The 21,441-nt window shown below is 43.7% G+C and overlaps 1 protein-coding gene across 1 annotated transcript in view; it reads left to right on the forward strand.

The window, feature by feature from the left end:
* The window catches only part of LOC124136611 (tudor domain-containing 6-like), a 49,570-nt gene that overhangs the window by 4,451 nt on the left and 23,678 nt on the right, over nucleotides 1-21,441 (forward strand). The window contains exons 3-10 of the mRNA XM_046502587.2: nucleotides 2,682-2,783; nucleotides 9,443-9,506; nucleotides 10,749-10,840; nucleotides 13,717-13,855; nucleotides 14,311-14,391; nucleotides 17,081-17,109; nucleotides 19,116-19,189; nucleotides 20,267-20,860. Coding sequence (XP_046358543.2) covers nucleotides 2,682-2,783; nucleotides 9,443-9,506; nucleotides 10,749-10,840; nucleotides 13,717-13,855; nucleotides 14,311-14,391; nucleotides 17,081-17,109; nucleotides 19,116-19,189; nucleotides 20,267-20,860 — 1,175 coding nt within the window. The remainder of the gene's footprint in view (nucleotides 1-2,681; nucleotides 2,784-9,442; nucleotides 9,507-10,748; nucleotides 10,841-13,716; nucleotides 13,856-14,310; nucleotides 14,392-17,080; nucleotides 17,110-19,115; nucleotides 19,190-20,266; nucleotides 20,861-21,441) is intronic.

The following is a 21,441-nucleotide window of genomic DNA, read 5'->3' on the forward strand; positions in this document are numbered from 1 at the left end:
TGATGGCATGTCATTGTACTGGACAGCTCAGTATATCACTGGTATCTGGTCCAGACTTGATTACATACACCCTTGTGTAGCTGGAATGCTGCTGAGTGGGGCATTAAAGAACAGATACTGCATTTCACGGTTCAGTTCTTTCATGTCCCTGTCTCAGTAAGAAGACAGCCAGCATTAGTAAGTAGTAACCAGTCAAACATGACAGTTTTCCCCCTTGACCACTATTATTTTTATTTTATATATATATATATATATATATATATACAGGTGCAAATGTCGCCGAGTTGGGGGTGGTCTCAAAATATTGCTGTTATTGTACTTAATTAACATGCGTTGATGAGGTAGCAATTTAGGATATGTACTGCATTATATTTGCTGGGAAACATGATGGACTAGTTAAGAGCTATGAAACGGGATGAGTATTGGAAGGTTGTGGTTTTGGAATCCAGAAGTATTTGTTGTTCTACAGTTGGCTTCTTGAGGTAGCATTTATCTACGCTGATGACGTATATGAATCTGTACTTTTGAATGTTGTGTTATGTCTTGCCACGAACCCTGTACATTTAGCCAAGATAGACACAACAGGGTTGAGCTCACAATGTCTGACTGCCGTAGGTAAGACAACGTAACCGTGTTGTGCCACCAGCACATACATCTTGTACTTTACTGGTTTCTTATTCAGCCTAATTTTCTCCATGAGTTGAACTTTCGTTTTATATGGTCTAAAGTCGACCAATGTCATATATTCCTGTATGGTCGCCTTCAGACTACTCATGGTTTGGGCGACAGTATCTGAATCCCGGACGTTATATTAACTGGCATTATCTATGACAATCACACCGACGTTGTTTAAAATGGGCAATAGCTGAAGTTCAAACCAGTCTATGAACACATCACCTCCTATAATTTCCTTATGAAAATCACCAGTTTCTTTTTCGTCTCGAAAACATCCATCAATAAGCCCCATGTCATGGGTTGCAGTGTTCAAAACAATGACACGATTCCCTTTACCTGATGGCACCATGGGTGCTTTTTGTCCATCTGCTAATAGCCACATGTAGTCAGTGGAATGATTCACCGGGGTAATTATCTGGACGCCCTGACTGTGATAGTTATGAATGGTTCAGAGATAATGTGACCCCATAGACAGGATGGACTATTTTCCCCTGAAAAGTGCTCGGTTATCGCCATGCGCAGAGTATCGAAATCCCATCTCTTGGAGAGCAATAGTGAAGTCAGGAAAACATTGATTGTATCTTTAATTCCTCCCAAAATATACTACAAGTCAGGGTTACCTTCTGCTCATAAAGCTTGTACACTATACGCCTAATCACCCTGCATCAAAGCTGTCTAATATCCTTTTACGCCCCAGTTTTGTTTTTGAGACAACCCCTATACCTTTTTCTGTTTACTTATCATACCGTAGACTTGATGGTATGAATTGAAACACCATAGCCATATTATATTTCTTCATATAGCACATAGATAGGTCTAGTGGTGAACTGGTGCCTTTTGTTAGTTTGGGATTTACAAAAAAAATTTTTTGTTGAATTTCCATTGAACCGACTTTGATTTAGACTGAAAATGGCGGTAGTCCTCTTTTCCGGAGCAGATCTTGAAAACCGTACCATATTTCTTCACCAAACTTGGCACATAGATAGATCTAGTGGTGAACTGGTGCCTTTTGATAGTTTGGGATTTTTTTATTTTTTTATTTTTTGAGTTTCCATGGCAACGACTTTGATTTAGACTGAAAATGGCGGTAGTCCTCGTTTCCGGAGCAGATCTTGAAAACCGTACCATATGTCTTCACTAAAATTGGCACCTAAATAGATCTAGTGGTGAACTGGCGCCTTTTGATAGTTTGGGATTTTAAAAAAAAAAATTTTTTGTGTTTCCATGGCAACGAATTTGATTTAGACTGAAAATGGCGGTAGTCCTTGTTTCCGGAGCAGATCTTAACAACTGTACCATATTTCTTCATCAAACTTGGCACATAGATAGATCTAGTGGTGAACTGGTGCCTTTTGATAGTTTGGAATTTAAAAAAAAACATAGTTCACAGGAGCTAATGCATTGCACACAACTGGACATGTCATATTAGTCGGGGATGTGAGTATTTCATGCTTGTTATAATTGTAACGGAGTCACGTGCGCATATTTCTATAGTCCGTTTCAGACTGCCATCATTGGACTTAAAATAAATGTTAATTCCTGTTATTGTTCAAATTTGTCTCCTGTAAACTTGTCGATAGGACTCCTGGTGACTGAAATACTTCAAACCACAGGTAGGGCGATCGGTAGTTATTTGATATTTCAATAACAACAGTATGTGAAAAATTATATCCCTTTTTAACCGACAAAAAGCAGTTTTCTAGCATTTCCGACAGTACTTTAGTCCTTTAACAAGTTTAGTCCTTGCAAAAGTGTCCAATGGTTAAGGTATCATAAGGACTAGTAGAAATTTGCCTTTTAAAGGTTTTTCTATATGTTATCATTATAAGGACTAGTGGACAAAAACTATTGGTGTCTATGACTGACAAGTCTGTATAGTGATACATAACACAATTTTAAAAAATTTCTTGCGATACATATCACAATAAAGTCTATCTTGTCTTATAACTTAGCAAGAATAGCCTGAAGTAGTGTTGTAAGAACCAACTCGGTATTTTCTGCTGCAGGGGTGGTGCTGAACTTGACGGATGGGATCCATGTCAGGAAGACTACAACAACCGACAGTTCAACTCGTACAATCAAGGCCCTGGAAAAAACTTAGAAAACCGGTAAAAACTTAATTCCATTTTATTTAAGAATCTGAGAAATACTTTTTTCTTTACTTACTTCGAAGTGCAGTTTGTTTAAGGTCTCTTGTTATATGGCCCACTGGTTGACTCTGATTTCTGACTGGAATCTGTTGATAATGTAACCATGGTAACCCAGGTGCTGGTACTGTATTGGCAGGAATATGTTTATGATGTAACCATGGTAACCCAGGGGCTGGTACTGTATGGACAGGAATATGTTTATAATGTAACCATGGTAACCCAGGTGCTGGTACTATACAGACAGGAATCTGTTTATAATGTAATCATGGTAACCCAGTGGCTGGTACTGTATGGACAGGAATCTGTTGATAATGTAACCATTAGGGCTGGGACGAGTCCAGATTTACTACCCGGGTATCAGCCCCTCTATTACCCTACCCACTCTAGGTCTTTTGATGTCTCAAAATGTCCGAATAGGAACGTTTTGAGCATAGCGCTGGCAAAACGTATTTAGATACATGTGTCAATCTGGTCATGCATACACTGAAGTTGACTTAAATTATATGTTTATTCAACCATATGAAAAGTTAGAAGGAATGGGTGCATAGTCAGAAAGAATAGCGAACATTAATGACTTGTAGTGTAACCATAGAGTTCCAGATAAATTTAGTCATTAGACAATATATCACGTACTAACCACGGGTCCGGGTAGTCCTGTGGGTACCCGGGTCCTACTCAGTACCCACCCGACCCGGGTCTGAGTTACCCGTCCCAGCCCTAGTAACCATGGTAACCCAGGGGCTGGTACTGTATGGACAGGAATCTGTTTATAATGTAACCATCAGGCCCCAAACTTTAATTCTCTTCAGATTAAATCCTCCTCTTGGGGCACCTTTTGCATTTTCCTTGCTCAAGAAAATCTACATGACATAGTTGTAACCATTTTCCTTAATAAAAAATGTTACCACACAAAAAACTTCGTTTTTGTATGATATACGACCACCCTTACGGGGCCTCACCCTCCACGGCGCGCCACGCCAGGGGGAGCAACTCTCACCCAAACCACTTTCCTTGTGTCATCTGTAAGAGACAGACGTGCTGATTTTTCACACAAGACAAAATAAGAGAATAACTATCGTTCGACAAGAACCATGGCTGACCAAACTGTATGTATGGTACATTTCTTTCATTGCAAAGGCGTACTACCTCGCATTGTAAAGTTATAGAGTTGTAATTATACGCCACGTTGACGGTACCTTTGAATTCAAATGGCCGTAATGGCGTCCATTGTAGTTCCACTGGCTGATACATGTAACACCAAGGCCATTGGAAAAACGGCTTGGGGTTTTGTTATATCATATAGCATTGGTCTACAATTTTTTCCTTTACATTCACCCAAGGTGGTGTGTTAATTTATAAACTACACTTACCTTTTTTACGGGTTTTTACACCTTCGCGCGTAACACGCCCCCCTTTGGTGTTATAATTATACTACGACATTGGCTATTAGTATCGCGTTACAAATCGCATTCTACATTACGCCTTTGCTTCTAGTTTAACAATTTATGCATGTATCTTTCCGATCTTTATATCGCACTGATCACTTTAATACCCTTCCCGCCCACCTCAGAAATTACGGTCTTTTTTACAGACCTTCAAACTGTATACGGGTTGTTCTGCTACCATCTTCTCTCTCCCCCCCCCAAGACCGTCACGAACGCTGCCTAAAATGTCTAGCGGAGGATAGGCATTGCCTTTACCCCCCGGGCCCCAAAAAAGAGACAAGTTGACTTGCTCCACTTTAAAGGTCTCTTAAAGGCGGGGGTAGATCAAACCCCCCCCCTCTCTCTCTCTCCCCCCCACCATCTAAAAAGGGTAAAAAAGCTGCCGAGACTGTCTCCCCTGCTCCCTCTCCGGGGGCCGGGGGAGAAGGCTCAAGGGTCCCTGTAGTATGCACTGAACCGTCATTGGCAGACTTTAATGTGTTTTAAGTCGCAGATGGTGTCGATGATGGAGGAAGTGAAGTCTCGGCTCCGGCTGGAGCTACGGGCTGAGCCTTCCCCGTTGTTGGCGCCGGACGCGGCTTCGAGACCTTGTGTTATGCCCGGCATTGGTTGAGGCAGACCACTTGGCCTCGGGGAAGATCTGAGACCGGGCTCCGGCTCCGGCTCCGGCTCCGGCACGAGGTCGCTCCCCAGCGGAGGGATGGCGGGCACCGGCTCATGCACTACCGATGCACATTTTTCCCTAGCGGAGCCAGACGCCTCTTCCGAGTCCGAGGCTTCCACTAGTGGATACCCAGCCCAGAGCCAGGTGGGTTCCGTTGAACCCCCGGCACCTCGGCACCGGGACCCATGCCAGAGTCGGAGACCCCCAACTTGACTAAGGTCAAGCAGGGGGGGGTGGTCGGGTAGCCTAGTGGTTAAAGTGTTCGCTCGTCACGGCGAAGACCCGGGTTCGATTCCCGACAGGGGAACAATGTGTAAATCCCTTTAAAGGCCGGCGGTTGCCCCCCTTTCCCGCGTGCGCTGCGGAGTTGAAGGCTGCTTACATATGCTTCGAGGAGCAATATCGTAATGCATGCCAACAGCTCCGTGTGTCCGTACACTCCGCGTATCTGTCGGCTGTACAGAGGGAGTTAGCGGGAGAGGGGCCGGTCGACTCTTCGGAGTTGGCCGTGCAACTAACAGAAGTTCACAGTCATCTTGCGCGGGACGCTATTCGTAGCTGTGCCTCGCAGATGATGTGCGCTGTTATGGGCATGCGCAGGCTGTTGATGTCGGTATCTGAATACTCGACTACCACACGCCAAGACCTCCTTGCTTTGCCTTATAAGATGGTTGCCACCCTCTTCCCTGGGGCTCAGCAGGTGGTCCAAGAGGCCGCTCAATTGTATACTTCCATCAAAGACTCTAAGGCCTTGTTGGAGGTACCAAGCGTTAAACCGCGTAAGCGGTCCTCTCCACTTGACTCCTCCTACGCTGACGCACCGGGTCAGAAGTCCACACCTGCTTGGAAGCAGCCGCTTCCTTCAGGTAAGGGTGCCGGGAGGAGCAAGAGAGGCCGGGGCAAGGCAGCCTGTTGAGGATGGACCCACAGTCGCAAGTTATCGAACTGCCGACAGCCGGATGTCCCCGTAGGCAGCCGACTGGCTCTATTCCTGAAAGAATGGGAGACAGTTACATCACAATCCCTGGACCCTGTCCACTCTAAGGGATGGCCATTTGCCTCGATGGAAACATCATCCGCCCCCCTTCTCCGGGATAAAGCACACTACGGTGCTTGCTACCCGAGAGAAGGCGGAATTTCTCCGTCTGAGAAGGTTGAACAAACTTATAGAGGTACCGTCCTTCAGGGTGGAGACACTGCGTTCAGTGATCTCAGCTTTGGAGACAGGAGAATGGCTAACGTCAATAGACCTAAAAGACGCCTATCTCCACGTACCCATACACCCCGAGTTCAAGAAATACCTGAGGTTTTCTTTCGACGGTAGGTGTTATCAATCAGTTCAGGGTTCTACCATTCGGGATCTCCACGGCCCCGAGGGTGTTCACCAAGCTGATGTTGATTCCTGCCCAAGAGGCCAGGTCGAAAGGTCGGTTCTGCCATCCGTACCTCGTCGACTGGTTACTAAGAGCTCTATCACAATCCCTGAGTCAGATAGCTACACAAGAAGTGATAGACATTCTGATCACTCTAGGGTGGATAGTCAATCTCAAGAAGTCAGATCTGAGCCCTACTCAGAATCTAGTCTTCCTAGGGGCGCATTTCAACACGGTGAGCGGACTTGTATCTCTGTCACAAGATAGCAAGTTCCTTATGTCCGCAAGTCACACTGCTCGTACATGGCTCCAGTTACTGGGCAACATGGCGGCGACAGTGGATGTGGTCTGGCGGGCGCGCTTGAGAATGAGTCCCATTCAACAAGCACTCCGTCGACTTTGGGCGAACTCGGAGGATCTCGAGACTCCGCAGTGGCTCATTACACACCTTCAGTGGTGGACCGAGGTCGGGAATCTGTCCCGGGGGCTCCCCCTCGACACTCCCGTTCCGTCTCTCACAGTTCAGAAAGATGCGTCACTCTCCGGCTGGGGAGGCGTTCTGAACGATCACACTGCCTCGGGACTATGGTCCCAGCAGGAGATCAAACTGCATATCAATATGCTAGAACTGAGAGCGGTCAGGTTGGTGTTCCAACGCTTCCTGGATCTGCTTCGTGGCCAAGTGGTTCGTCTAGAGATGGACAACCAAACGGTGATGACTTACATCCAGAAGCAAGGGTGAACAGCGTTTCCATCGCTTCGACAAGAGACGTGGCAGTTCCTACTATGGTGTGACTCTCACGATATCAGGGTGCTACCTGTTTATCTCCCGAGGGTTGACAACGTCCGTGCGGATGCTCTGTCTCGCCGGATCCTCGCTCCTCATGAGTGGAGCCTCGACCCATTCGCCCCAGTACCTCTGATTTCCAAGGTCCTGTCTCAGCTAGCCACTCAGCCTGCGCGACTACTTATTCTCCTGGCACCTCTTTAGTCGGTGCAGAGTTGGTTTCCAGTAATACTCAGGTTTCTGGCTCAGCCTCCTGTTATATTACCTTTACGACTGGACCTCCTATCCCAGAACGGGGCCCTCCACCCGAATCCCAGGATTCAATGGGTGGCTTGGCCACTGTCAGGAATTGCCTCCAGAAGAGCGGTATCCCTGCACGAGTTGCAGACACAATACTGGCTTTGCGGAGGGATTCGACAAACGTTCAGTAAGAGGATAGATGGGCCTGCTATGCGCGCTGGTGTGTCGATAGAGGGATTGCAGGTCTCGTAGTCGTGACTAGATGACGGCCTGGCCGCATCGACACTCCGAGGGTACTCTACAGCTATCGCAGCTTTTCACATCCCTGTCGACGGGGCACTTCTGGGTGCACACCCATTAGTGCAGCGCTTTTAGCAGGTGTGGACAGGATCCGACCGCCAGTCCGGCGGATCAGTCCCCCTTTGGACTTGTCAATCGTTCTTCATTGGCTTCCTTCCTTTCGGGATCTGTCATCTCTCTCTCTTCAGCTGTTGAGCTGGAAGACGGCGTACCTTGTGGCGGTAAAGTCCGGCAGATGGGTAGGCGACATTCATGTTATGTCAGCCGATCCTGAAATAACTGTCTTCCACCGGGACAGTCAGTATTCGACTACCGGACTCTTACCGTCCTAAGGTTGCACACGCCTTCCACGTGAACAGCTCCTATTGAGCTACCTGCTCTTTCATGTCTTGGATGTCCGCCTATATCAGCAGAACTATGGGTATCCGTAAGGATAACCAACTATTTTGCTGTTAAGGCGGTAGGAAGGCTGGCTCACCTGCGAGCAAACAATCTATCTCGAGGTGGAAAGTTTCAACCATTTGTACAGCGTATACGCTTACAGGCCTACCTACGCCTACCAGGCTGAAGGCTCATTCGGTTAGAGCAGTGGCTATGTCACAAGCGTACACCGCGGCTTTGCCCATTGAGGAGATCTGCTCCGCGGGTATTTGGAGCCAGCCGAGCACGTTCATCAAACATTACCAACTCGACAAACACTCAAGCGAGCATGCTCAGTTTGGTCAGTCAGTTCTCCGAACTGGGCAAAGTTCTAATCTCTAGCCGATTGAGCATTCGAGATTTTAGACAGTCCTCCGGTTATACTGCTCAGTAATGGTCCGGATTTTATCTTCTGCGGTCGATAAATATCAGTCCTTACTACTCGATAATACTCGTTTTTGCACACGCACTCCTTCCATCCTCGGGGACCCTCTGGCCTAGCTCAGCGCGGGTTATAGTCTCTCGTGATCTACGCCCCTGTATCACTTGTTCAAAAAAGCGGGGAGGGGGGGTGTTTCGAGTTCTCAACTAATGACAAGCCGCAAAAAGAGGCTTTATCATAATATATGGTTGACTACGCCCTGTCTCTAGCCCCCGCCTTGCGACGGTGGTGCCTCACAATAAGGTTGGTTCCATTTATTGAACACTATATTTTATTCTGGTGAATAATCAAATAAGATGTATTTATTTACGCCTGTTGCTGACGGATGCCACTTCCTATATTATCTTTAGGAGTCTATCTTGATGCAAAAGGTGCCCCAAGGAGGATTTAATCTGAAAGAGAATTATACAAACCTGTAGAGGTTATGGATTCTCTGATGAAATCCTCCTTGGGGCACGGCCACCCACCTCCCAACATTCCGTCAGCATTAGACATATGGAAAGTGATTTGGGTGAGAGTTGCTCCCCCTGGCGTGGCGCGCCGTGGAGGGTGAGGCCCCGTAAGGGTGGTCGTATATCATACAAAAACAAAGTTTTTTGTGTGGTAACATTTTTTATTATGGAAAATGGTTACAACTATGTCATGTAGATTTTCTTGAGCAAGGAAAATGCAAAAGGTGCCCCAAAGAGGATTTCATCAGAGATACAGGTTTGTATAAGTTTTTACCAAGTAGCCATGTACAAATATCTTTTTCTAGGTAGCCACTGGTAAAATTAAGAAGTCAGTGCAATATTATAGGAAGTCAAACAATTGAAATTATCGTTTTAAAGCATTTTAATCAAATTCCTAGTATAATATGTACAAGTCATAGCATTAGTCTTGGAATCGTATATTAGCTATCTTATTGCAGAACACTGAGTGAACATCCTTCTTTATTCTGTTTCAGACAGCGGAACACCATCAATGGAATCACCTTGTATGTGCAGAACCTGCCACTTGAAATTGACAGGGTACGGTGAATCTTTGTCATTATCTGCTCTCAGCGTATTGCAATATATTGAGATACCAGTATTTATCATACCATTTATCATACCATTTATCATACCTCCATGTCAGAATGATAAGATCTGATTGGTCCAGGTTATCTTGGAAAATAATATGTATTCCACCTGGAAGGGAGTTTCTGAGCTTCGAAGCAAAAGGCCGCACTCTTTTATCTGAGGCAATGAAAGTCATGTGACTTGGCCCAAGTTAACCTCAGCTCAATCGAACAGCTGTTTTCTATTAATTTTGAACTTCTTTTAAATCATTTCCAATGGCATTTTAAAAAGATTAATGGCAGTTTTATATCACTTGCTACGTTATCACTTTCAGTAGTTAGGGGCACACTATGAGAGATCATGAAAACTTGAAATCCGAAAGTTGTTTTTATGCAGTAACGTGATCCTAATGTTAGATGTAATGTTGTGAATTGCAGCAAGTTCATGTATAAACTCAGGGCTGTTCAAATTCCAAAATTCTTACTAAACTTCTAATGTTATAAAAGAGTCAAACAACCACACTACCGTATTCGACGTAATAAGCGCCCACGGCGATATTTGTTAATATATTGGCTAGTGAACAATCCCAATTAGCACCCCTTCCGATTGATCAATGTACATAAGACTTATTTTTTCGTGTATAATACGCACTTGTGTGTTATATGCACCATTAATTATGGGCAATTAAATTCTGGAAAAATATATCTGTCGTATATAAACATTTCAGGCTGTCAGCATAAACCGCGAAATTTAACTTTCAACTCTGTATTTTTTTCACCAAAATACTATTCTAATAAGAGCCCCCTATTTCTAATTTTGAGAGCGCCCTGGGCGCTTATTACGTCGAATACGGTATTTTGTATTACATCAAGAGTTGCAATGTAAATCTATATAGGTCAACTCTTGATGTGGACGAGTCCATAAAACCTTCTTTTGTGACTTAGTATTGTTGATGATACATCAAGTTGCAAGTGTCATATAGGTTTACCCGAAACCCACACACCTCGTCTTCTATTCATACAAGGGGCGGTTGGGTAGCCTAGTGGTTAAAGTGTTTGCTCGTCACGCCGAAGACCCAGGTTCGATTCCCGACATGGGTACAATGTGTGAAGCCTATTTCTGTGTCCCCTGCCGTGATATTGCTGGAATATTGCTAAAAGCGGCGTAAAACCATACTCACTCACTATTCCTACATCTCTAACTGTGTTGCAGCAAGGACTCATGAACCTGTTTGCGGCTGTCGGCACCGTATTGAACTCTCATGTCGCCATCTCCACGAAGGACAACTCCCAGTGCATGTTTGGGTAGGGACTGATGCTTTATTCCTGCACAGTCAGCAGTATTCCAGCCATTTTACAGCAGCCTCTTAGTAGAGTCGGTGCTCCACAAGCTGGTGGTTTATATTATGGGGTGAAGATCTGGGGTAGAATAGGTCTTCAGCAGCCCATGCTTGCCGTAAAAGGCGTCTATGCTTGTCATAAGAGGCGACTAACGGGACCGGGTGGTCAGACTCTCTGACTTGGTTGATGTAAGTCATCGTATCCCGATTGCGTGGATTGATGCTCATGATGTCAGTCACTGGATTATTTAGAGACTGCAGTCATATAGCTGGAATACTGCTGAGTTCGACGTTGAACAACCAACAAACACATTATGGGGAATGTCCCATTGGTATGGTGACATCCAATCACTGAAGTCACCGAGGCAACAACCCTTACCACTTTTGTCAGCTCCACTGACAAGCATGGTTTTCTGGGGACCACTTTAGTCCAGAGTCCTAGTGGAGTGAAACTGGATCCGTCGGTCTCCATGAATTGGCTGATCACTGGTTTCCCTGGTTTACACCTGATCATCTGCCGCTGTGCTGTGGCTGGACGTCTGCTGACTGCCTGTAACACTTCCTCCCTCCTGGGTACGATGTGGTATGTGACAGTCAGTAAAAATTCACAAATGGGAATGGAAACTTTCCCCAATTCCTCTGAATTTAGAAAAATAAGAAAAGTTAAAAAAATCCCAATTTAGAACATGTTAAAATTTCAAACATGCCTGCTGTGGGCACTAAGTTTGGAGTCCGAGTTGAATCCCTGGGTGATACGGAGGTTATCACCTTTACAATGCCGATCCATTGACAGCTGACATCTTGCTGTGATGTTTGTTTCTGACTGTCAGTTGACAACTTGCTGTGATGTGTTTGTTTCTGACTGTCGGTTGACATCTTGCTGTGATGTTTGTTTCTGACTGTCAGTTGACAACTTGCTGTGATGTTTGTTTCTGACTGTCAGTTGACAACTTGCTGTGATGTGTTTGTTTCTGACTGTCAGTTGACATCTTGCTGTGATGTTTGTTTCTGACTGTCAGTTGACAACTTGCTGTGATGTTTGTTTCTGACTGTCAGTTGACAACTTGCTTTGATGTCTGTTTCTGACTGTCAGTTGACATCTTGCTGTGATGTTTGTTTCTGACTGTCAGTTGACAACTTGCTGTGATGTTTGTTTCTGTCAGTTGACAACTTGCTGTGATGTTTGTTTCTGTCAGTTGACAACTTGCTGTGATGTTTGTTTCTGACTGTCAGTTGACAACTTGCTGTGATGTTTGTTTCTGACTGTCAGTTGACATCTTGCTGTGATGTGTTTGTTTCTGACTGTCAGTTGACAACTTGCTGTGATGTTTGTTTCTGACTGTCAGTTGACAACTTGCTGTGATGTTTGTTTCTGTCAGTTGACAACTTGCTGTGATGTTTGTTTCTGACTGTCAGTTGACATCTTGCTGTGATGTTTGTTTCTGACTGTCAGTTGACATCTTGCTGTGATGTGTTTGTTTCTGACTGTCAGTTGACAACTTGCTGTGATGTTTGTTTCTGACTGTCAGTTGACAACTTGCTGTGATGTTTGTTTCTGACTGTCAGTTGACAACTTGCTTTGATGTTTGTTTCTGTCAGTTGACAACTTGCTGTGATGTTTGTTTCTGACTGTCAGTTGACAACTTGCTGTGATGTTTGTTTCTGTCAGTTGACAACTTGCTGTGATGTTTGTTTCTGACTGTCAGTTGACATCTTGCTGTGATGTTTGTTTCTGACTGTCAGTTGACATCTTGCTGTGATGTGTTTGTTTCTGACTGTCAGTTGACAACTTGCTGTGATGTTTGTTTCTGACTGTCAGTTGACAACTTGCTGTGATGTTTGTTTCTGACTGTCAGTTGACAACTTGCTTTGATGTTTGTTTCTGTCAGTTGACAACTTGCTGTGATGTTTGTTTCTGACTGTCAGTTGACAACTTGCTGTGATATTTGTTTCTGATTGTCAGTTGACAACTTGCTATGATGTTTGTTTCTGACTGTCAGTTGACAACTTGCTGTGATATTTGTTTCTGATTGTCAGTTGACAACTTGCTGTGATGTTTGTTTCTGACTGTCAGTTGACATCTTGCTGTGATGTTTGTTTCTGACTGTCAGTTGACATCTTGCTGTGATGTGTTTGTTTCTGACTGTCAGTTGACAACTTGCTGTGATGTTTGTTTCTGACTGTCAGTTGACATCTTGCTGTGATGTTTGTTTCTGACTGTCAGTTGACAACTTGCTGTGATGTTTGTTTCTGTCAGTTGACAACTTGCTGTGATGTTTGTTTCTGTCAGTTGACAACTTGCTGTGATGTTTGTTTCTGACTGTCAGTTGACAACTTGCTGTGATGTTTGTTTCTGACTGTCAGTTGACATCTTGCTGTGATGTGTTTGTTTCTGACTGTCAGTTGACAACTTGCTGTGATGTTTGTTTCTGACTGTCAGTTGACAACTTGCTGTGATGTTTGTTTCTGTCAGTTGACAACTTGCTGTGATGTTTGTTTCTGACTGTCAGTTGACATCTTGCTGTGATGTTTGTTTCTGACTGTCAGTTGACATCTTGCTGTGATGTGTTTGTTTCTGACTGTCAGTTGACAACTTGCTGTGATGTTTGTTTCTGACTGTCAGTTGACAACTTGCTGTGATGTTTGTTTCTGACTGTCAGTTGACAACTTGCTTTGATGTTTGTTTCTGTCAGTTGACAACTTGCTGTGATGTTTGTTTCTGACTGTCAGTTGACAACTTGCTGTGATATTTGTTTCTGATTGTCAGTTGACAACTTGCTATGATGTTTGTTTCTGATTGTCAGTTGACAACTTGCTGTGATGTGTTTGTTTCTGGCTCAGATATGTGGAAATGTCCTCCATCCGAGAGGCGGAGGAGGGAATCCGGAGGATGGACGGTTTTGTCATCAGAAACCACCGACTGAAAGTGCAGGTTGCTCTCTCTCAAGAAGAAAAAGCAGCCCGAGCACGCAAAAGAAAGGTATGTCTTGTCCTGGATTTGGAATATTACATTCTTGTTTTCTTATCAGTCTACCCTTAATATCTTCCCCACATTAAAAGATCGATGTGCAGAGTTGCGTCCCTTGGACAAGCCAGAAACCTATGATTGTGGGTTTGAATCCCGATTCGCCCCAATTATGTTTCTAGGTTAACCCAACTCACTCACTCATTTAGATACTTGTATTTTTTAACTTGAAATCAACATTATTTAATTTTTTATAGGTGCCTCTTGACATTAGAACAAGCCAAATGTGAAACAAGGCACGTTTTTTCTGTGCCCATGGAATCCGAAGCTCTTATTTGTTGATATTGAAAATTAAAAACTTATGATTGGTGATTACATCCCTTGATAATGGGATCCCTGTCGATCTGTTTGGTGATGTTGAATAGGTTATCAGAACTCAAGGTTTGTGTGGTGCATTTCCCTCCTTGCAGGAAGACGAGGAGTTTCTCAGTCAGTTGAATGGTGGGAGAAGGAGCAACATGGGAAGCGACTCCGATGAACGCAGTAACAAGGTAAGCAGTAGCAGCACTGGAGTAGCATTGAGAGTGAGTAATGTTTTAAGGGTAACGCTATTTTTCAGGGCATTATCATTTGCAGAAGCCTTAGGTTTTCCATTAACTGCCCTACGAAGGAGGGCAGTTGAAAAGACCGAGGGCTTCTGCAAATGATAATGCCCTGAAAAATAGCGTTACCGTTCTTATAGCTAAAATGGATGGAATTTTTTTATCAAATAAAAAGAAACAATATCGGGTTTGAAACATTTACTGCAGTCAACATGAATGTCACTGACCCACTTTTACAAATATGGAAACATCATAGAATAAACCAGATGACGTCACTATTGAACGTGACGTCACCTATCCTATCCTATGACGTCACCTAACAACGGGCGTGATAATGGCCTGTCGTCAAGCAATATGAGGGCATTATCAAGTTACAGTGGCCCGCTCATTTCTGATAACATGCAGTCTGTTTAATGATAATTCTATCCATTTTAGCTATAATAATGCATTAGTCTGGAGTGTTACAGCTCTGTCTCAGCAGTCTGTACATAGTCATGTATGGACCAGACAAACCGACGACTAAGAGCGGGAGCGTGGAATACAAAAGGAGATAACTCATGGGATAACATAAAGACCACTAGAAAATATTGGCAGAATGTAATTTTACAGTGTCTTTAGATGCGGTATGGTGATCCGAAGGTCACAATGGATGTTCAGAAAAGACAGTTCGGGTAACATTATTCCTTGGGAGGTGTTGTTTTTTTTTTAAGCTGGAAACTTTGTTCTCAGGTAGTTTCCACACCAGGATCGAAGATAAAGGATGAAATGTATAGTGTGCGACAGGATAGATTTTCTATTTATAACTTATCCTGCATTACAAATTGCACATTGCTCTTACTCCCGAAGTCCTAATTGGAAATGAATGACGATCTGTCAGCGTCTTCATTAGCTCTTTTGCCCAACAGGGGGCACGGGTGGCCCAGTCGTCTAAGGCGCTGTGCAGTTGCGTCCCTTGGGCACGCCAGAAACCTCTGATTGTGAGTTTGAATCCTGGTTCACCCCGATTATGTTTCTAGGTATGTCAGCACCATACCCGTGCTCCTGGGTTTCACCGAAGTGGTAAACGTCTGAGACCTGCATCACTTCGGGCTTTCCTCCCACATTAAGCTGACACGCCGTGATATAACTGGAATACTGTTAAAAGCGGCGTTAAACCCAACTCACTCACTCACTCACTTTTGCCCAACATGATCTCCAAGGCCCTTGTGACCAACGGGATCGGGTGGTCAGGCTTGCTGACTTGGTTGATGCATGTCATCAATCCCAATTGCGTGGATCGATGCTTACCGTATATCGCTGTGTATAAGGCGACCCCACGTAGAAGACGACCCCCCTGTACACGCCTTAAAAATCAACCCAAAATCCTATACTCCGTGTATAAGGCGACCTGGAATGAAACACATCACAAGTCTGACTGATATACCGGTAGAAGATTTAACGTGCTCTTGCCGACTAGCGTATTTCGCACACGGACATCACAAATTAGTTAGTTAGTTACTTTGGAGATTTAATGTGCGCGTTCCGACTGATGCGTATTTCGCACACATCACAAGTGCGCACACAAACCTTATATATGCAATAGAAATATGTTTATCTTGCATTGTTTTTTTTCTACAATGATAGGTCGCGTGTGTAACTCCAGCACACGTCGCCATTTTGTGTTTACACGGTACGACACCAAATTGGTGCCCGTAAAATAAAATTCATTTATGAAGTAATAACATATAAGAGACAATGGTGAGTAATTTAATCGCCAATTAACTATGTTGTAACTAACTAGGCTTATGTTTGCTTCACATTCAGCGTGTTTATTCCTCAATCACTTGTACACACCGTCTCCAACACTTGTAAATACAACTGTAAAAACAGCGGGAATTGATTTCAGCTTCACCGGTTATCACATATTAGGTCACATGTGCAATATGCAAATGATTACCGGTACTTCCGGCTCTCTACTCACAGATGTTGATTGTTTCACCGTGTCAGCTGGTTTGACAATCTGCATCGAGGAGAGGGTCATTTCAACTTTATTTGCAGAAATTATTAAACTTTAATCAAGGAAAAGAGATACAAATCATGTTTATGTATGGAAATAGTTATTGGAACAGTTATTTAGGACGAAATGCGAAGTTTTATTGTCAAATGCTGGGCTGGCTATCGGACGCCGGTTGACATCGCCAGTGGAAAAAAAATGTGAGATCTTCGACTCCGTGTATAAGACGACCCCCCTTCTTAGCCCCCTCATTTTAGGTACGAAAAACTCGCCTTATACACAGCGATATACGGTATTATGGCAATCACTGGATTGTCTGGTCCAGACTCGATTATTTACAGACCACCGTCATATAGCTGGAATATTGCTGAGTGCGGCGTTCAACAACAAGCCATCATCAACCATCATGTTGGTGGGAGACGCAGATGGTCTTACCTACAGCAGGGTTCATGTTTAATGTGAATGTTCACTGTTCTTGCATTTATCCTTCATGTTATCCAGGGATCAAACTTCAGATCACAGATTACCTGATTATGGAAAATTCTAGTTGCCACATTTGCCATTTTGTGGTACAGAACTAGTTTTCTACTGAAGCTATAATCTTGATGTGAAACTGTTGTCATTGAAGAACTATTTGTTTTGCAGGGTAGATCTTTCCAAGGCAGCCGACCAAGGTTAGTAGTAGTAGTAGTAGTAGTAGTAGTAGTAGTAGTAGTAGTAGTAGATGAGACTGGTGTGTAGACTTGTGTATTGTTTGTATTGAGGCAAAATGACAGTAGTTTCAGGCATTGTTTTTTTTCTCAAGTGTAATGCTTATATATATTTTTGGTTTTCAGGTGTATTTTATTATGAAATACATTATAAACATGACATCAGTGTTGGCTGAAGAGCGCGTTTTTGCGTCTTGGACGCACAAAAATGAGTTTGAACGCACCTGCGTAACATGTGTGGGTCTCGTGGACGCAGTGACTGGGGCGTTATTAATTTCATATCGAATTGACACTGTTATCGTAAATCAAAGACGTACGTCTTTGCGTAAAGGTATTTGTTGCCAAACAAGACCGGGAAGCATGTTGATTAACACTTCCGTTTGCTAAACCAAACCAGTTTCATTATTCTCTCCCTGTTTATGACAAATACCCAAACCGGTTTCTTGACCTATATCTATTTTCGGTTTTGCATGTATTAATGTTTGGTATGGTCCGTAGCTTTGCTTCAGCCAATCAGGTGCCGCATATTAAGCAGGTCGGATATAGTCGTAATTCATTTAGCTTGATTGGTCGAAAATTTCCCGACCTTGTGTCAAACTAAAAATAGCCCGGCACATGAAGGGTATACTTCAGAACGTGGTAACAGTGACCCGCGAAATCGAGCGACCGTGTAGGATGGTACGCTATGTTATCGCAGTAGATTGAAATGGGGCACGCTTATAACCTTATTAAATATGTGATTCAAATATTTTTTGTTCATTGGATTGATCGATGCTGATTTTCTTTACCGAGTTTGGTAAACAAAGTTCCTGTGTGGGTTATATGGTTTACATCACGTCCTGTTTTGTATTTTACATACGACCGAGGTTTGATCAAGGGACTTCGTTTAAACAAATGGGTTCTTTTTCGTATCAATTTCGAATGGAGGTAGGGGTAATTCCACTTCAAAAACATCCCAGAAACTATCATAAAGAAGTTAACGTGTGTACAAGTAGCCGTGACATACCGCAACGAGTCCTGTATTCAATCATGCAATGAAATATATCGTGCTTAGATTTGCATAAGTAAACAGTCGACAGTTTGTGTGGATTTCGAGATTTATCGATACTGCCATACTGTATATGATAAAGAATAAATGCGGACACTTGAATGTAAGCATTGTTTTTATTTAGCGGACTCTGAATATTTAGTTATTCTACAACAGACTTATCAAGCTGATTATAATTCAATCTCTTGTGGGTTATATTAAGAATTGCAAAACACATTTTGACAGAACCGTTATTAGTGTAAATGACATGTTTTAACATTTATAGCACCTGAAACATGTTCATTGTTGACTAGATTTATGAAGGAAATGCTGGATCCTGAACATACTCTTACTTAAAAAAACTATTTGATATCCCAATTATGTTATGACTCATTGATCATTGTCACAGTTACGACATGAACTCACTACTCAGTACAGTAGCATCAGAACAGCCATTGAACTTGACTGAATCCATAAACTTCAAATCATTGGAAGATCTAGATATAAACATTAACAAATGTCTGCCCCTATGACCCCTTACCAATGGCTGATCACCCGTGTACTGCCTTTTCATTTACAAAGTTAGATATTAACATGGATAGTTTTGTGTTAAAATATTCATTAGTATCAAATTTCCATTTTAAGAAATTGTTTGTCCCTTAATGTAAACCTCTTGGTCCTGAGAGCAGGATGTGTCCTGATGTGAACCTTTCTCTCACTTTGCCTGTTTGTTGATATTTTGCAGTTGCGAAAAGATGTCTGATTTTTCACAACCACTGTATTCTGTTGTTTATGTTATATTATGATGCTACAAATTGGACCCCTCCATTTTTGTTTGGGACCCCTAATTTTATGCTGAAGGGGTCCAACTGACCCCAAGAAACTTTAAGCCAGAGCAGACACTGATGACATACCAGTAAATCTGTTATGTTGCCATTGATAGAACTGGTCGGGGACGAGCAGAGTTGTTGGATGAATTGACGGATACTGAGACAACAGATCGCAGGCCCGGTCAAGGTCAGTGGATGCTCCCTTGGTCCTGACACTACATTGTTGGTGTGCCAGGTGTATGGTGTGGTGGCGTGTCTCATTTAGCGACGTGTCTCTCCGGGAATGCTCCCTTGGTCCTGACACTACATTGTTGGTGTGCCAGGTGTATAGTGTAGTGGCGTGTCTCATTTAGCGACGTGTCTCTCCGGGGATGCTCCCTTGGTCATCACACTTCATTGTTGGCGTGCCAGGTGTATTGTGGACATAGTGAGACACGGCTGATTTGTCTTCATGCCCTGAAAGTGCAGACTGCCCCATGTTATCCACCAGCGGTGTGCCTGGTCCAAAAGCCCTCAATTTCAGATGGCTGTTTTGTTGCGACCGCCTCTGTGGTCTAGTGGTAGAGTGCCGCCCGGAGAGCGGAATGTCCGGGATTCGATCCCCGACTGCGTCATACCAAAAGATATTAAAAGATGGTACTTGTTGTTACCCTGTCTGGCGCCCGGCATTAAGGGGCTAAAACAAGGACTGGTCGGGTATGGGGTATTCATGTTAAACTGCGGCATGGTATCTCAGTGAGCTAGCACTATAAATCAGCATCAGTCCAGACTAGTACAAGCAGCCACACAAACACACACACGTACATGCACGTCGCTATATAAGTGCAATAATCTTGGACGCGACGTTAAACCCTATTTCACCTCACCTGTTGTGTTGCTGTACTGGCCTGATTCTATAGTTGGAAGTTGCTCTGTAATTCTAGTAACGTGGTCCAGCTGCTGGACACGGTCAAAGTGCAACCTCACTCATTTAAATCAGGAGTTGCCAGATTTGACATATTTAATATTTATGATGAATTATCCAACAATAAGAATTAAAATTGTGTAACATGAACCTGCCTATTTTTTGATTACCTGAGTGAATGTCAGGTGAGCTTATACCATGGCCTGGTTGCTCGGTATCATCTCCTCAGAAACCATTGGACCAATGACACTGAAACTTCACACACTTGCTCCCACCAATGATGCCCCAATTTGTTCAAGAGGTTCAAATCCACAGCAGCCATTGGTATTTGTTTTCAAGAAACGCTTATTTCTTTTGCAGACAAGAGGAACAATGGCCTACTTGGAAGTCATCCTTATGAAAGTCAGAGAGGAGTTGTGGCCCCTGGCTGTTACCCCTACCAAGGTCAAGGGGGCAGAGGTGGTCAACGTGGCAGAGGAGGTTACCATGGTAACTCTGGTAACCCTGGTCACTTCCCTGGCTACCCTGGTGGTCAGGGCCAAGGCTTGGAGCTGCCGTTGAGCCGGATGGGGCAAGGATTTGCTGTCGGATTTGGAAATACCAATAACAACTTTGCACCCCCAGGAAGAGACATGAACGGTTTCCATGGTTTCAGTGGAAGGGGGGGATACGGTGATTGTGGAAATATGTACAATGGGCCAGGGATGGGGCGAGCATATGGGAGCTTCCCTTACCAAGGCCACTTCCAGGGGGGCGGCCATTATCAGGATCCTACCAGGACGTTCCCTATGGGCCGAGGCATGCCGTTCGGGCCCCTGGCGCACACCTTCCCATTTCAGGAAGTTAATCCAAACTACTATGGACGTGGACGCGGTCGTGGTCGAGGTCAAGTGAACACTGCCCCAGACCAAAATAGGTCTGGCTACTCCACAGACACGGAGCGAGTAGCAAGAGGTTGGTTGTGAGCTGAAAGTGATAACATTTTAGTGTAGTGATCATGTGTACCTCTCCATCAACACATCTTTCAGGAATGCGAATTTTAGTGACCACTAATTTGTTAAATCTGATGGCTTCTCCCATAAAATTCTCAAATTATGGACCATGCTCTGTTGCAAAAATGTTTCAGCTGAAAAGGAAAATATCCATTCTCATCCACGATCTTTCTGTTTGGCAGAAAATGTAAATGTATTTATATTTGTATAATATTGATTTACAATGTATTTATCAAAGAAGAAATTTCTTTATTTCCGTGATCAGTAGCGATGATGGAATTATTACCTTGACTAGACCTTGCATTAAAGAAGGTCAAAGTCATTTTTCTTCTGTGCTGGCATATTGCTTAAAACAAAGTAAACCTGTCCTTATTCATTCACTTGGGGCTACCTCTTTAATGTTACACTGATTTTCTCTGACCTAAGACGGGTGGCCCAGTCGTCCAAGACGTCGCAATTCGATGTGCAAAGTTGTGTCCCTTGGGCACGCCAGAAACCTGTGATTGTGGGTTCGAATCCCGGTTCGCCCTGATTATGTTTCTA

This window comes from Haliotis rufescens, unplaced genomic scaffold (assembly GCF_023055435.1).
Source record: "Haliotis rufescens isolate VD_foot unplaced genomic scaffold, xgHalRufe1.0.p SCAF_12, whole genome shotgun sequence".
Taxonomy (NCBI): domain Eukaryota; kingdom Metazoa; phylum Mollusca; class Gastropoda; order Lepetellida; family Haliotidae; genus Haliotis; species Haliotis rufescens.